We start from the raw sequence: 16437 nt of genomic DNA, 5'->3' as shown, positions 1-16437 counted from the left end.
GGCGATGCGAGTTTATGAGCAGCGCGCTCCAGCGACGCGAAGAACGCTTTCAATCTTGCAGCAGGTGGGAGACGAGGAAAGGCGGCGGCGGCCCTGCTCTTGTTTCGCAAGTAGAAGAACGGTGAAGACTGGTTCATGGGTGACGGCAACGACTCCGACGGAGGGTACTGCTGACGTTAGGGCTGTCGGTATTTTCCGATCCTCCGCTGTGAGCTTCGCCGCTGGATGGACGGCGCCATGGGGCGTTGTGGTTCTGGCTGGCGACGGAGGGAGGCACTGGCTACCATGGTGGCGTCATCCATGGATGCATCCCGGTCTAGCCGTTGCTGTTTCTTCTTCACCGGTGCTACAGTGGAAAAGGGGAAGAAGCTTTCATCTTCGCCACTGCAAATTCAGCCGGCGGTGGGTGGCGGCGACGAGGCTGAGTCCCTGGTAACGGAGGCGGGCTGGCTTCCTGGAGACCGTCGCTACTCTGTCTTCCTCCGTCCAGCGACGATTGGTCTCCTCTCTACGCTGCTTCTTCACTAATTCTGCGCCGGCATTATCGCTGGTTTCCCGGCGATTCTTTGGAAGATGACGGAACAGAGTTGGAAACTTCCTCTTCCTGGTAGGCCTTCATTTAAGGAGAAATTGCTTTTATTTACCATATTTAATATTTGCTTTATATTTAATAATTACATATTAATTTTGGTAAATGGTAATTATATTAGGATTTAATATTGCCATATTAATATTTACCTTAATTAATATTGTAAATTATTTTTGACAAATGGTAAATTATATGGTAATTGCTTGTTTTGAAATAATAATGCCCTTTAGTTATTCTTTAATTTTGGCATTAAAATTTTCAAATTGAGATTAATTGTGACATTATTTGTGATTGAATTGTTGCCGCTATTAGTTCAATTACAGTAATTCATGTCACAATTGAAAGTTATATTAATGCCTTTTAGTTTTCTCTCAATTTTGGCGTTATATTCACAATTAAATTGTTATTCAATTTTGAGCAAATATTAAGTATTGAATTTGCTACTTGAATTTTAATTTAATATTAATGTGCATATTAAATTGCTTGAATTATTGCAATTTATTTAGTATTTATGAGTTAATAATATATTAATTTGCAAAATCCAAACATGCTCTGTATATTTTTTAAATTATTTTATTATAATTGTACATTTAGAAAAGCATATATTAAGGTTGGATATAGCATATTATTAACTCATAGATTTTATGTTAAATATCGTTCAATTTTGGATCCTTAGGTTAATTTTGGACATTATAACCTATTAAGAGAGCTTGTTTGGTTTCTCATTTAATTTTGAGCATATTTTAGTCCTAATTTTTTACTTGGGACTTTAAAACCTATTTTGAACAAGCTATTTAGGATCTATCTTGGTCAGTATGGATCCTACTATTATTTGATTGATATTTTAATAATAATTGTAGCACATTCTTTTTATTTTTGATTATAACATGTTTATTTAGTTTCAATTATTACTAACTACCGTATTTTGTTAACGGTATTTATTGTTGGTGATAATATAATGTTTGGATCTATTTCCATATTAGAACATTTATCATTCATGTTATAATTAACTTGGGACATTAAGGTTTATGGGCCTGACTTAAGCAATTTGTGCTATAATTATTATCATTGCGTGATTTTGAGTCATTAAGGGTTTAAGGATTACAATTACCATTTGAAGTCATTAAGAATTATAATTATTGTCTTGGCCATTAAGAATTATAACTATTGTTTAAGCTGATTATGTTTTAATCTATTAATAGTTTTAAGGGCCTTAACAATAATATTCTGTTTTCTTAATGGTAAGCAATGTACATAGTTATGTTGTCTTTACATTTTTTTGGTAATTTGGTTATACCTTAATTTTAATCTCCGACTCAATACAGTCTTGATTAATTATTATGTGGTAAATTGAGATTAGTATTTAGCATCCCTTAATTACAATTTTACATTTATTGTAATTATTATTAATTTATATTATTAATTAATGTTATTAAGTTTAGGGGCTAATCTCATTTATTATCTTTCATAATAATTATTAATTCATGGTAATCTACTATATTTGGTACATTGGTAAGATTACCCATGTCACTTCATTTTCTTACCAATAAACTGTTGCGTACCATTGGGCGATTCAATTAAACACTCCGTGAAGATGGGAGATTTTGGAGGTTTTTCTTCGCAATCGCTGTTAGTGCTATTGATAGATGCAGTTTGCATCATTAAGGTACGCAAATCATTAATTACAGTTTATTGTTATTGGTAACTACTGTTATAGCTGTTAACCATTTTGAACTAGTCACATTTTATCCTTAAGAATATGGAAACATTAAGATATGTATTACCATGTTTGTCATTATTAAAATGTTCATAGTGATTATAATGGTCCTTATTACTATTAATATTTTAATTAATGATAACATTATTTTTATGGTATTAAGTCATGAATTGTTTCCAAATTGATTTATGTGACATTTATTTTCGGACTTAAGTTTTATTACATTTTAAAGTTATATCCAAAAATGTTTTAAAGTTTAACAGTTTTAACTATTGTTTTTTCATATTTAGTCTCCAAATTAACATAATACTATTATTATGGCTATTTATTGCTTTTTTGGTTTATTTGCGATTTTTTGCCATTAATAATATTATTAATTGAGTTTTGGAGAGTGATTTCTTTAATCAATTCAGATTTTGGAAAAACATGTTTTCTTGGCAATTTATTTAGTATTTGAATTATGATTTTAGATGTCATTGCCCACATTTAGTTAAGTATGAATAATTGAATACACATTTAGTGTTTTTCATACTCTTTAAATTGTTTTATGCTTTTAATCACATTAAGTGCATAATATTAAGTTTAATTATGCCGTTAGATTTGTGAGATTTTATTTACGAATAAAACATATACTATGGCTTGATATTTGTGAATTTAGCCTGTTTCTCACAAAGTTGATTTTATGCAATTAAAACTTTTCCACGTGGGCTTATAGTTTTTAACCTTTCAAAGTATACATCTATTATATTATTATTCAAATTTTGAATTTCTTTTGGTTAGAAATCATACTAGTTTTGAATATTAATTGTATACTTTGAGGTTATTGCTCATATTTAAAATTGTTTTGGTTTATGCAATTTATTTAGAATATATGAGTTTAATGTTTGATTTTATGCATACTTGTCCACTGCATAATATTCTGTTTTTTTTAATTATGCAATTTTATTATGCCTTTAGAAATGCATACTTTAGGATGGAATTATATTAGTTCCTTATTAAGTTGGACCTATGCATAAAACTTTAGTTGCGGTAGTGCCTGAATTTATGCACGTTTAGTCTGTCAATTTAGTTCATCAATTTAAAGCCTTATCCATAGGTGAATCTACAATCTTATAGATCTCCCAAACGGTTTTACTTCAAACATGAGAACACATGACTTAGGGAAGTTTCTTGGGGAGGAATACTAGTTCTATGGCCCTGGCTTAAAAGCCTTGTTGCTACTAGTCCCCTTGCGACGCTACTCTGTCTAAGGAGTTGGTATTTAACCGAGCTTCGTCTTGACCAACTTTCCTGGGAGTATACCTAATAATTGTCTATCATGTGTTGGTTTAATTTGTTTGTTAGGCTTTAAATTTCCCTTTTGCCAAGTGATTACAATTTCTAGATTAATTAAAGAGTAGCCACAGCATCTTTAATTTACTAAAAATTGTCTAAAGTTCAAATCACATAAAGATGGCAATGATAAATGCCTAGTGATCCTATAATTTTAATTAGTTGGGGAGTAGCCACAGCATCCTTAATCAGTTAAAATTATATATTGAGTTGTTAGGGTCACATAAAGTTTTAGACATATCAATTGTGATTAATTGTATGTAATATGATGGAATTTAGCCCACAGGCAATTTCGTTATATTTGTATGATTAATTAGGATGAAATACTGAACTATGATCATAATTTAGCCCACAGGCAATTATGTATCGGAATGTAGTTTAGTAGTTTTATCAGTGATGATATGAATAAAGAATTTTATTTACTTTATGAATAATTCTCATCTCTATCATGAAGCTTAATTTTATGATGTAAACTTTAGGTCATATATCTTAATTTGCCCACAGGGATTAAGATAAGGAACATGATCTCTTAAGTTTTTTGTCATAATGGTTGTAATGAATCTAATTGAATTAAAACTTCAGCCCATAGGCAAGTTTTATGTCACTTGATTCTTCAACTCATTTGATAATTGTTTCATCATAAAATTTCAGTTAGATCTTATTGAGTAAAATTTTAGCCCACAGGCAAGTTTTATGTCACTAGATTCTTCTGACTATTTAGTAATTGAGATAAAATACTATCATAAGTGGTTAATTGAATTTAATAGAATTAAAACTTTAGCCCACATGCAAGTTTTATGTCAATAAATTCATCAACCCATTAGATAATAAATTTATCCTAATTTCTTAGAATTTATAAATTCAGTTCAATTATAATTCTAAGTTTCATGGTTTGCATTGGCAAAACATGTATTTAGTCACTTTCCAAAATTTAGATACACCTTTTATTAATTATTTTTCACGAAGCTTACTTGGTTATTTGGATTAACTATAGTAAGTTGCGTGGTATGATATACTTCTTTTGGATTCCAATAATAAAATATATCTTCTGAGCCGAATTCCAACTTGGTTTTGGAAGGCGTATTTTATTATTTTAGTATGTCCAACTATGGTGGAGAATCATGTCCTCATTAATCATTCATTTAGTTGGACTATAATTGGAACCAAATATTGATTATTTAGTGTGCCCAACTAATGGTGGAGAATTATATCTTCATTATTTAGTTGGTCAAATCAATTATGAGTGTTATATCATTAATTTGGCTAAAGAATATCTTAATCAGTGGGAGTGATCATTTAGAAAAAGATCATTAAAATACTCCACTAAAGTTGATGGATTTAGTTGTTTTCATACATTCCAAATTGGATTGTGCGTCTAGCAATAAGTCCAAAAGTTTCCACAAGTATTAATTTTGTCTTTTGTTCTTATAATTCATAAGTTCATTTCATTGAACGTCTGGTTGTACAACATATTTATGAAAATGTTGTAACAATATTAATGAATTTATTAGAACGAAAATATTTAACTTGTGGTGCACTGCCAATTAATAAATTCTTTAGCAATTAACAGAGTCTTTAGTTTCTTCAAAATTGATCCTGGGCCATTTTTGGTTTGTAAGGCTCAAAACAATTTTGCAAGACCTATAAGTAAGACTCGTAATGTTCAATTAATTTCGAGGGGGACCTTGAGATTATTTGGGAAGTTGGTGTATGTTTAAGATTCCAAATTATTGACTTAGACCTTATGGTTTATGTCATTGGAATGTTTCTGTGACTTGACTATCTTTTGGGCTATCTTAATGAGTGGGAGTGACAGACGTGTCAACTCCAAGCTCTTAGCCGTTAGAGGTAGTGTTTATATTAACTTATAAACAAGTCATAGAATATAGTTAGCATTATGCTAATATTAAGAGATCTCTACTTAAGGCATGCTTCTAAGATTTTGGAGATCATACAGTGAATTTGGATGGTTTCTTCCTTCAGTTGTGCACATAATATATTTTGAGAAACATCCATTAAGGGACTAAGAATAAACGTTGGGTTTGTTCATAAAGAACCTAAGTTGGAGAATTTAAATGCATGTGATCATAGTAGATACTACTCACTTGATTAGTAGATGACGTATTACTATGGTTCTTGTATTTTGTTCTTTAATGAAGGTTGTGCCAGTACTTGCACCAAGTGGGAGAATGTAAGTATTTTTCCTAAATACAATATATTATAATATATTGTATTATTGGGTGGTTGTGGTGCAAGTAGGAGATTGAGTCAATTAGTGACTTAATCTGTTATGCAACTCAGGATATTCAGTTAAGCTTTAACTGAATATCTGCCTATGTTGATGGCATGTAGGCTTCTAAGCAAAATAGTCCTCCCACAGCTCCCGTGTTCAGGACACGCACCATCACGTATTCGGGAGAGAAGTGGTAGACAAAACGACACTAACCTTTATTCTGCAGGTTTACCATCTCGTGGCAATACCAACGGCTATGGCTGGGGATATTTGGGCGATCCTAAAGCTTCCGCTGTAACGAGGCAGATTACTCGTTTACTACAGTTTGTGTTAGTCTTAATATTATTATCTAACAGTCTTGATATACCAAAGTCTCCAACATGAGCAGTTAAGTCTTTGTCAAGCAGAATGTTACTTGGCTTTAGATCACAATGAATAACCGTCGGCTCACAATCATCATGGAGATAATGCAATGCAGAAGCTACATCAATTGCAATGTTTAACCTTTGAAGAACACTTAGAACGGTTGTCCTTGCATTAGATGAATGTGTATGCAACCACATATCCAAATCCCCATTTTCCATGAACTCATAAACCAAAGCTTTGAATTCATTACCTGCAAAATCACAACTCGAGCAGCAAGTTAAAATTGGAACAAGATTTCGATGGCGTATGTTCCTCAACACTTTACATTCTGCAAGAAAGCTCTTTGAAGCTCCATTTTTTAAAAGGTCAAGTACCTTCACCGCAATTGTTTGTTCTCCTCCACCTTGCTCAAATCTTCCTTTGTAAACAGAGCCAAAACTTCCCGAACCGATCAAATTTGTCTCAGAGAAACCATCAGTAGCTTGATGCAGGTCTCTATAAGGTATTTTGTAAAGCTTTTCAACTTTGGATGGCTTAGCTGACTCCATCCTTTTTTGCTTCCTCCAACACAATGTTAGAATAGCAATGAATGATGCAAACACCAGAGCCGAGCAGATACATGTGAAGATAACAATCATAAGCTTTAAATGATTTTTGTGTTTTGTTTTCTTCACATGACATGGAGGCAGCTTTAGCTCAGGTATACCACCACAAAGTTTTTTGTTTCCAACCAATGATACATGGTTTGCCTTAGCAAAAATTCCATTTGTTGGCACCTCACCTTCCAGATCATTGAAAGAAAGATTCAAATATTGCAAGAAAGAGAGGTCTTGGAGTTCTCTTGGTATCTCTCCTGTCAACTTGTTGTTTGAGAAATCTAAATGCCTAATGCCTTTTAGGGAAACCATAGAAGGTGGGATTTTTCCTTCAAAGTGATTGGCATGCATATCAAGATATTCAAGGCTCAAACAATCCCCTATTGTTTCTGGAATTTTGCCCGATAATTTGTTTCTAGAGATGTTTAAGGTATTCAGTTTCTTCAATTTGCCCACATCAGGAGATAACAGGCCAGTGAATGAATTACTAGAGAGGTCAAGGTACTTAGACAAAGATGGCAAATCAAAAATTTTTCCAAGAATGACGCCATCGAGTCTATTATGTGACAAGTACAATTCATTCAAATTCCAAAGGTTTCCCACACTTGAAGGTAGGTAGCCATCTAAGTTGTTGTGGTCCATAAATAGAGAAGATAAAGAGGTGATGTTAAAAAGAACAAGTGGTATTTTTCCAGAGAATTGGTTTTTTTGCAAGTCTAGTACTTGTAGATTTTTTAAGTCACCTATCTCACTAGGAATAACACCTGATAAATGGTTATCTTCTAGTTCTAAATCAATCAAGCTAGCTAGATTATTTATTCCTATTGGCATCGTTCCAGAAAACTTATTCCCCGCTAAACTCAAAAAAGAGAGTTTGGACGAGAGGTTAGCTACGGTGTTTGGCAATTTGCCTACAAATCTATTTCCAGCAATGGAAAATTGTGTTAAATCACTACAATTTGAAAGAGAGGTTATGAAAGCCAAGTCATTGCCACCAAGAAAATTGTATTGAAGGTTCAAACGCTGGAGATCTTTTAACCTCCCAATATCGTCTGGAACTTTGCCTACAAAATAGTTTTGTGATAACTCAAGAAGTTGAAGCTTAGAGGCATTGAGAAATGAAGTGGGGATAGTCCCATGAAATTTGTTGATACCAAAATAGAAACCTCTCAAGTTAGGCATGGTGTCTCCTATGGTGCTTGGAATGGTCCCTTGGAGCGAGTTTTGTGTAATTGAAAAGTTGATAATGGAAGTCATATTGAAGAAAGCAGAAGATAGTGTACCAGTGAGATTGTTAGCACCCAGTGAAAGCAAAAGCAAACCGCGACACTTTGTAATCTCTTCAGGAATGTTCCCCTCCAGATGATTATACTCCATTCCCAATCCTGAAAGGGATGAAAGATTCCCAAAAGATGGAGGGATTTCACCTGTCAATTGGTTTGCATCAAGAGAGAGACTTTGCAGCTTCTGCAAATTAGCTAGCTCGCCAGGGAGCTTCCCATGGAGGCCATTTAGGTAAAGGAAGATTTCCCTGAGTTGTAAGCAACTGCTAAGATTAGCCGCGAGTAGTTCTCCAGTTAGTGCGTTGACAGACAGGTCGAGAGATCTTAGTCGAAACAAACGACCAATCTCTCCTGGGATTTGGCCGGACAGCTTATTGGTACTGAGATTCAGTTGTCTGAGGAAAGTGAGGTTTCCTATGTGAGGAGATATGGTTCCGACCAAACCCATATCAGCAAGCCTCAATGCCACAACTCGTTGGTTTTGGCGACCGCAACTCACTCCTTGCCAGTGACAATGATGTTGGGAATCATTCCAGGAGTTAAGTAATACTCCATGGGAATCATCGAAAATCCGATGTTTAAAATCTATAAGGGCAATTCTGTCGGTTTCATTTGAGAACTGGAGAATTGTAGATACAGTGAAACTGGGGAGGATAACAAATACTAGGCAATAAAGAAGATGTTTCATCTTCTTCTTCAACTCAATGTGTTGGGTTTGGATACATAAAGCTTATGATAAACTAAGTTACTAATGAGTTGATATATACACACACATACTCTAAACTCCGCCACCATTCACGACTTCAAATTTTCTTACAACTTGCCTGACAACCTTCTCCCCCATTACACTAATTAAAACTTTTTATAGCAAGTTGCCTAACAAGATATGCACCATAATGACACAACTCCAACAAAGTTGGTTGGATAGTCGGCTTGTTAATCACAAAGTTCGGCTTTCTTAGCTTGTGAAATCTATCTATTTGTCTTTTTTTAAAATTGAACTGGTTAGATAGTCGGATTCCTTAGCTAATCACAAAGTTCAACTGATTTACCTCGTTGTGCTTCTTTATCGATCAGTTATAGTCACAAGACAGACTTTATCTAAAATGCAGCTTGCTTTGAATTTTTTGAAAATCAAAGATGGTCCCGAATTACATTTATTTAGTCCGAATTACATTTATTTAGTGGGTTTTGGATTCTTTAAAAAAAATGAACAAGTTGCACCATGGGTCCATGGGTGTGTCACTTTTCTTTTGGAGTATTAGATTTTATATATATAGTGCAGGAAGGATGGGATATTGCCATATTGGGATGTTCCGCCAAAATGGACTCAATCATCACCTTTTGGGATTTCTAATGAGCTGCTTTTTGACGTAGTTGGAAACCGGTGGCAAATACAACGTGCGACTTTAGCTTTCCCTTTTAGTTTTATATTTGAGTCTCTTTATATATATATATATATATATATATATATATATATATATATATATATATATATATAGGATCATATGAGAACACTTGCTTAGGTGAGAACGTGAGAACAAATCGTGTGCATCCATCTAATATTTTTTAATGATCTAGATTAGATTATGTGTGTGCGAACGCGAATTGAATGTCTAAAAACACAATTAAGAAAATTTTTAGGTCCCGTTTAGTTTGCGGAAAATATTTGAAAGAAAATAGAATTGGAATTTCATAGAAAAGAAATCATGAGTTTGAGTCTCAATGGAGTAATATTGAGTATTTACGCATCAGTAAATTGAGAAAGTAGTTATCAACACAAATATATTATACTACGTATAGAATGGGGAAAGAAGAAAACAAAAGTAAGTAATTTAGTAATCATGAAAGTCATCCTTTCAGATTGGCAATGCCGGTCCGAATACTACGTATAGAATGGGGAAAGAAGAAAATAAACTTTGGTCCTTCAACAATTATTGGATATTGTAAATTATTGGTACCAACTCTCCACTAATGAGCTGGCTTCTGCAGTGGTGCTAGGGTCTTAACACAAGAGAACAATGTATCATTTGGTGCTCGATCTTGTTCAAAAATAATGCAAGAATTTTCATCGCAGTTCCTATGCATTTTTAGTTAGTTGAACAGTTAGCTTGGTAACCACAAGATTCCAAATTCGACTCTCTGTGTGTTTTGTATACTGATCTTCTTGATTTCAGTCGATTAGCTATCGGTTACTACCTAAATTATTGGTTTACTTCGTTATGGTTCCATGCTAGCTAAGGTCACAAGTTGTGCTATGATAAGGGTGTTTAACGTCCAATAATTAACAATCATAATTATTTCATGATATTTAGACCATTTTTTCCTACATTGTACGTTTTGTAAATAATAAATAATTTTTTTTTCAAAACGATGGATCAGTATACATGGACTGACAGTTAATGATTGAGTTAAGTCAATTTAACAAGACATTAATCTGACATTATTGTACTTGAACTAAAATACAAATTTTAAACCAAACAACACTTAATAAAAGAACATAGAAACTATTTGCAGCCTGTTCCCCATGATACAACAAAAGAAGAATCCAAGAAAAAGTTTACATCAAAAGAAATTTAGAGCACCATATATTAGGAAAATTGAAAAATTAAACAAGCTTACAACAAAACAAAAGAAGAATCCAAGAAAAAGTTTACATCAAAAGAAATTTAGAGCACCATATATTAGGAAAATTGAAAAATTAAACAAGCTTTTCTTAGTTGCTAGCTAGTTTATCACCCATGGAGATATTGTATGTCACAGGACATGCTTGCTTAATTTTATGCAAAGAAGGCCTTCTTAATCTTCTGTAATTCCCTGCTCACTTCATTCATATGCATGCGATCCATTGGTGATATTGAAGCACAAGTGAGTCCAATTTTGAAGATGGAGAGAAAGAAATTATGCACCTTGCTCTCTTCAATTTCCACCAAATTGCCATGATTCTCCAACTCTACATCCGGTGATATTCCATGACTGCTTTCTAGGCATGCTGAAAGCAATGGGTCTACTATCTCTATCACTTCCTCTAGCAACGCCATCTCCACATACTCACAAAGACTGTTACATTCACCATTGAATAAATCATCCGTGGGTCTTTTAGCTGTGAACATTTCCAATAAAAGGATTCCAAAGCTATACACATCTCCAAAAGTTGATGCATTTGCTCCTATCCCGTACTCTAAATTAATCCAAATTATTTGTGAAGAAAAACAAAGCAAATGAAAAAAAAAAAATTAATATAGCATTTTAATTTCATAGCTTGGGAAAGAACTTCTTCAACATAAGATATTGTATATGAATGAGTTTTTCTCTTAAGGTAGCTATGGAAACATGTGGTAATGTTTTATTGACAATATCTTACCTGGTGGAATATAACCAATTGACCCCTTTAATCCAATGGTACTAGTTTGTTCACCAATTGGATCTCCAATTGTATGTGAATAAAGCCTTGAGATTCCAAAGTCTCCCACATGAGCAGTTAAGTCTTTGTCAAGAAGAATGTTACTTGGCTTTAGATCACAATGAACAACTCTTGGTTCACAATCATCATGGAGATAATGCAACGCAGAAGCAACATCAATTGCAATGTTTAGCCTTTGAAGAACACTTAGAACAATTGTCCTTGTACTAGATGAATGTGCATGCAACCACATATCCAGATCCCCATTTTCCATAAATTCATAAACTAAAGCTTTGAAGTCATTACCACCAAAATCACAACTCGAGCAGCAGGTCAAAATAGGAACAAGATTTCGATGGCGTATGTTCCTCAACACTTTACATTCTGCAAGAAAACTCTTTGAAGCTCCATTTTTTAGAAGGTCAAGTACCTTCACCGCAATTGTGTGTTCTCCTCCACCTTGCTCAAATCTTCCTCTGTAAACAGAGCCAAAACTTCCCGAACCGATCAAATTTGTCTCAGAGAAACCATCAGTAGCTTGATGCAGGTCTCTATATGGGATTTTGGAAAGCTTTTCAACTTTGGATGGCTTAGCTGACTCCATCCTTTTTTGTTTCCTCCAACACAATGTTAGAAAGGAAATGACTGATGCAAACACCAGAGCCGGACAGATACATGTGAAGATAACAATTAGAAGCTTCGAATGTTTTCTATGTTTTGTTTTCTTCACAGGGCATAGAGGTAGCTTTAGCGCGGGTATACCACCGCATAGTTTTTTGTTTCCAAGCAATGATACATTGGTTTCCACGGCAAACACTCCAACCGTTGGTACCTCCCCCTCAAGATCATTGAAAGAAAGGTTTAAATATTGCAATAGAGGGAGCTTTTGGAATTCTCTCGGTATCTCTCCAGTTAACTTGTTGTTTGAGATGTCCAAATGCCTCATACTTTTTAGGGAAACAAAAGAATGTGGGATTTTTCCTTCAAAAAGATTAGCATGCATATCAAGATATTCGAGGCTCAAACAATCTCCAATTGTTTCTGGAATTTTGCCCGATAATTTGTTTCCAGAAATGTGTAACTCATTTAGTGTTTTCAATTTCCCTAGGGCAGGAGATAATGGACCAATAAATGAATTACTGGAGAGGTCAACGGCGTTAGACAAAGATGGCAAATTGAAAACTTCTTGTGGAATTATGCCATTGAATTTGTTATGTGACAAATCCAAAAAATACAAATTCCAAAAGTTTTCCACGTTTGAAGGTATTTTGCCCTCTAAATTGTTGCTATGAATATCAAGTTCAGCTAAAGAGGTGAGGTTATACAGAGTAGATGGTATTTTTCCCAAGAATTGATTTCGGTATAACCACAAACCTTGTAGCTTTTGCAACTTACCAATCTCGCTAGGAATAACACCTGATAAAAGGTTACTATCTACGCCCAAAAAGATCAAGCTAGCTAGATTTTTTATTCCTATCGGTATTGTTCCAACAAACTTATTATCTCCTAAAGTTAAAAAAGTGAGTTTGGAAGAGAGGTTAGCTATGCTATTTGGCAGCTTACTTTCAAATCTATTACCCCTAATTGAAAAGGAATCTAAATCACTACAATTTGATAGAGAGGTTATAAAAGCTAAGTCATTCCCACCAAGCAAATTGTACTCAAGGTTCAAATTCTTAAGATCTTTTAACTTCCCAATGTTATGTGGAACTTTACCTACCAAATAGTTGTTTGAAACATCAAGCATTTGTAGCTTAGAGGCATTGGGAAATGAAATGGGTATGGAACCATGGAATTTGTTGCCATCAAAATAAAAAACTTCCAAATTTGGCATGCTGTCTCCTATGTAGCTTGGAATGGTCCCTTCAAATGAGTTATCAGTCACTGAAATCTTCATCATGGAAGTGATATTAAACAAAGAAGAAGATAGCTTACCAGTTAGGTTATTGCTACCAAGTGAAAAGATTTTTAAATCCCAACACCCCCTTGCAATCTCCTGAGGAAAACTCCCCTCCAAATCATTATCTTCCATGCCCAATACTTGAAGCGATGAAAGGTTCCCTAAAGCCGCAGGGATTCTACCTCTCAATTGGTTTGTACCCATGAAAAGTGCTCGAAACTTCTTCAGTTTGGCTAAGTCTTGTGGGATCTTCCCTTGAAGGGCATTTATAGAAATGTCCAGAAACCAGAGATTTGAGCAGTTGCTAAGGTTAACCTTAACTAGCTCTCCTGTCAGTGAATTGATGGATAGGTTAAGGTACCTTAGACGAAACAAAGAACCAATTTCTCCCGGAATTTCACCGGAAAATCCATTCCCACCAAGCTCAAGAACCTTGAGGAATGTGAGGTTTCCAATGCGAGGAGATAGGGTTCCCACCAAGCCCATATCAGGAAGCCTCAGCTCCACAACTCTTTGGTGTTTGCGGCCACAACTAACTCCTTGCCAAGAACAATGGTGCAAAGAGTCATTCCAGGAGTTAAGAACTACTCCATGTGGATCATCAGAAATCCGGTGTTTAAACTCTAAAAGGGCAATTCTATCGGTTTCATTTGAGTAGAGAGTAGCTGATGATGATACAAAGGAAGTGGAAATTATGCAAAACAGAAGATGGAGAGTACAAAGCGCAGATGATGAGAGTGAGAGGGTTTTCTCACGGGTCATCTTCTTCATCACCTCCATTTCTGATCTACAATTCAAAAAGATAGAATGGGATTTAGATAAACAAGAGAGGGATGTGTGTTTTCTCACAGGGTGTATATTATATTGTTTATATAGACATGCTAAATCAAGAATCTGATATGCGTGTAAATTGGTAAGTTGAAAACCGGAGGAGCCAAATACTATACGCTTCCCGGTCCATACTCCATCAATCTCTGAAACACAATAAATTGAGTTTGAAATTTTATCAATTGTTCTTATGTTTACCACTTCTTTATCTTTTTTTTTTTTTGTAACAAAGGAAACCCGTAGTTACAATCAGATAATTTGCACGTACAGCATCCCCAATACGGGTTCGTTGTGAGTTTTTAATGACTTTTTTGGTGGGGGGCGGAGGGAACAAATCGAGAGTATTTGGAGAAAAAAAGTAATAAATGTATTGTAGGAATGTGAGTTTTCTCTAGGCTTCACCACTAAAAATAAAAAATAGAAAATTATATTTTGGACCATGATCCATATTGTGATTTGGACTATGAATAAATGTACACTTTTACTATATTGAATGTACATTATTTGTGTAGTGAATGTATATCATTAGTAGTATATCAAATAATGTACCTATCAAAAAAAGAGCATTTAGTGTACTAAAAAGTGCTTTTAGTATCATAAAAATACACCTTAAGTCTGTGATTCACGCACTTTATAATGGTGCTTTTAGGGCATTCCCAAAAGGAAATTTTGGAGAGATTTTGGAACAGTAAAATGGATCTTCACAAATGGAAAGGTTAGTTTTTTTAGGGGATTTTGTTCCTGCAAAATGGAGTTCAAACTGGTCCCACTTGCATAGATTAAAGAAAGCCAAAGGAGTTGCAGGCGCGCCTGTTGTGCCCAGCTAGCGCGTGCAGTGCAAGCTGGGAGCGTGAATAGACTTTTTTTTTTTTTTTTCATGTCAGGCTTTTTTATTTTTTTTGCTTTTTTCCCCTCCCTTTTTCTCTTCCCTCTACCCTCTCTCTCCTATATGGCTATGACAAAATTCCTTAAAAATACCTTAGCTCACTATTGAGGTTGCCCTTAGTATCATAAAAATAAGAACACCTTACAATGTGATTCACTTTATAATGGTGCTCGCCAAGTTAGCCGCCAACGGACTACTTTTTCTTTATCCGCTTCTCACTCATTCCTAATAAGAAGGAAAAGAAAACTTCACACTATTGGGAATGCTCTACGGTGGACTCTTGTGAAATAACAAGAAAGGGTAAACCACACTATGAAAATTTGTATAATGAGCTTAGAAAATTATGTTTCACCACTTAGTCAAATGTACCCAACATTTTAAATGTATTACACCAAAATATTTTTTGTTTTGAGAACCAAAATATTATTTTTTATTTATGTATGAATATTATATTACAAATAGTATTAAATTTATTTCAATAAATAGAGTCGAGATCACCTCCAATTCAAAATTTTCTGATAAATTAAAAGTGTTTGACACGTTGATGCTAGTCGCTAGACTTTAAATTTAAAGTCAAACAATTCAATACTTTCTGGTCCGATCCACATTATATTGTTCAATCTATAAGCCACGACCAATGTGACACTCAGTTTCACATTAATGCATGTTCAAAACTATTTAGGGAAAAAACAAAATGCTATTTCCGATAATAAATTATCTATATTGATTAATTACTCATTACTGGTCAACTTTACATCAAAAAGTGTGACCAAGTGAACGAATCATGATTCTAATAATAAAAAGTCACAAATTTAACTTTTTTCAACACCTTCTTAATCGAGCGCATAGGTAAATATCATGTCAGGAATCATATATGGATGAATGTCATGATCATATAATAGCAAAAAATAAAAATGTATGGACATTGCCAAACACCTTTTTTTTTTTGAAAACCAACCGCGAAAGGTTATAGCCCTTTGAAATGGTTCTTGAAAAGCTATGTCAGTATCAAGAATGCCATGGAGAATCGGCATAAACAGCCCTAACATATCTTCAGTTTTTTTATAATATTTATGAACCAGTTCACAGTCTATGTTCTCCAGTGCTGACATATGAAAAAGGCTGTTTAATAAAGAAATCTCCATCCCACCACCTGTAAGATCATTAGCATCACCAATTGTTATTAAGAATGTTCACTCATCATTAAAAAAATAAATTTAGGCTAAAGGGGTGTTTGGTAAATAGCTTAGCCGATAGCTGTTACATGATTGAGTTAATGGGTTTAACTAGTTCATAACATTAGC

At 34.3% G+C, this 16437-nt stretch overlaps 3 protein-coding genes across 3 annotated transcripts; all 3 read right to left on the bottom strand.

Moving 5' to 3' along the window:
* Window positions 1–6231: 6231 nt before the first annotated feature.
* On the bottom strand, window positions 6232–8960 carry LOC109152220 (LRR receptor-like serine/threonine-protein kinase EFR). Its single transcript, XM_019299808.1, has 3 exons — window positions 8941–8960; window positions 6612–8760; window positions 6232–6487 (listed from the first exon to the last, which is right to left on the bottom strand). Exons 1-3 carry the CDS (start codon window positions 8958–8960, stop codon window positions 6389–6391), a joined length of 2268 nt encoding a protein of 755 aa, XP_019155353.1. The 3' UTR covers window positions 6232–6388.
* A 1864-nt stretch (window positions 8961–10824) lies between these two features.
* LOC109152322 (probable LRR receptor-like serine/threonine-protein kinase At3g47570) lies at window positions 10825–12341 on the bottom strand. The gene is made up of 2 exons (XM_019299941.1): window positions 11481–12341; window positions 10825–11297 (listed from the first exon to the last, which is right to left on the bottom strand). The coding sequence occupies exons 1-2, from the start codon at window positions 12121–12123 to the stop codon at window positions 10897–10899; spliced, it is 1044 nt and encodes a 347-aa protein (XP_019155486.1). The 5' UTR covers window positions 12124–12341; the 3' UTR covers window positions 10825–10896.
* On the bottom strand, window positions 12150–14199 carry LOC109152219 (putative receptor-like protein kinase At3g47110). The gene is made up of 2 exons (XM_019299807.1): window positions 12352–14199; window positions 12150–12164 (listed from the first exon to the last, which is right to left on the bottom strand). The coding sequence occupies exons 1-2, from the start codon at window positions 14197–14199 to the stop codon at window positions 12150–12152; spliced, it is 1863 nt and encodes a 620-aa protein (XP_019155352.1).
* Window positions 14200–16437: the final 2238 nt, after the last annotated feature.

The sequence above is a fragment of the Ipomoea nil genome, unplaced genomic scaffold (genome assembly GCF_001879475.1).
Source record: "Ipomoea nil cultivar Tokyo-kokei standard unplaced genomic scaffold, Asagao_1.1 scaffold2403, whole genome shotgun sequence".
NCBI lineage: Eukaryota > Viridiplantae > Streptophyta > Magnoliopsida > Solanales > Convolvulaceae > Ipomoea > Ipomoea nil.
This window is presented reverse-complemented; position numbering and strand designations above follow the sequence as displayed.

What these genes read in the sequence shown, in the direction of transcription:
- LOC109152322 (XM_019299941.1), bottom strand. Translation starts at nt 12,123, where the DNA reads ATGGAGTCAGCTAAGCCATCCAAAGTTGAAAAGCTTTCCAAAATCCCA. An exon ending in AATTGGTTATATTCCACCAG is followed by an intron (nt 11,298 to 11,480) that starts GTAAGATATTGT and finishes GGATTAATTTAG; the next exon opens with AGTACGGGATAGGAGCAAAT.
- LOC109152219 (XM_019299807.1), bottom strand. Translation starts at nt 14,199, where the DNA reads ATGGAGGTGATGAAGAAGATGACCCGTGAGAAAACCCTCTCACTCTCA.
- LOC109152220 (XM_019299808.1), bottom strand. Translation starts at nt 8,960, where the DNA reads ATGGGGGAGAAGGTTGTCAG. An exon ending in ATGGGGGAGAAGGTTGTCAG is followed by an intron (nt 8,761 to 8,940) that starts GCAAGTTGTAAG and finishes TATCCTCCCCAG; the next exon opens with TTTCACTGTATCTACAATTC. An exon ending in AACAAACAATTGCGGTGAAG is followed by an intron (nt 6,488 to 6,611) that starts GTACTTGACCTT and finishes GTGATTTTGCAG; the next exon opens with GTAATGAATTCAAAGCTTTG.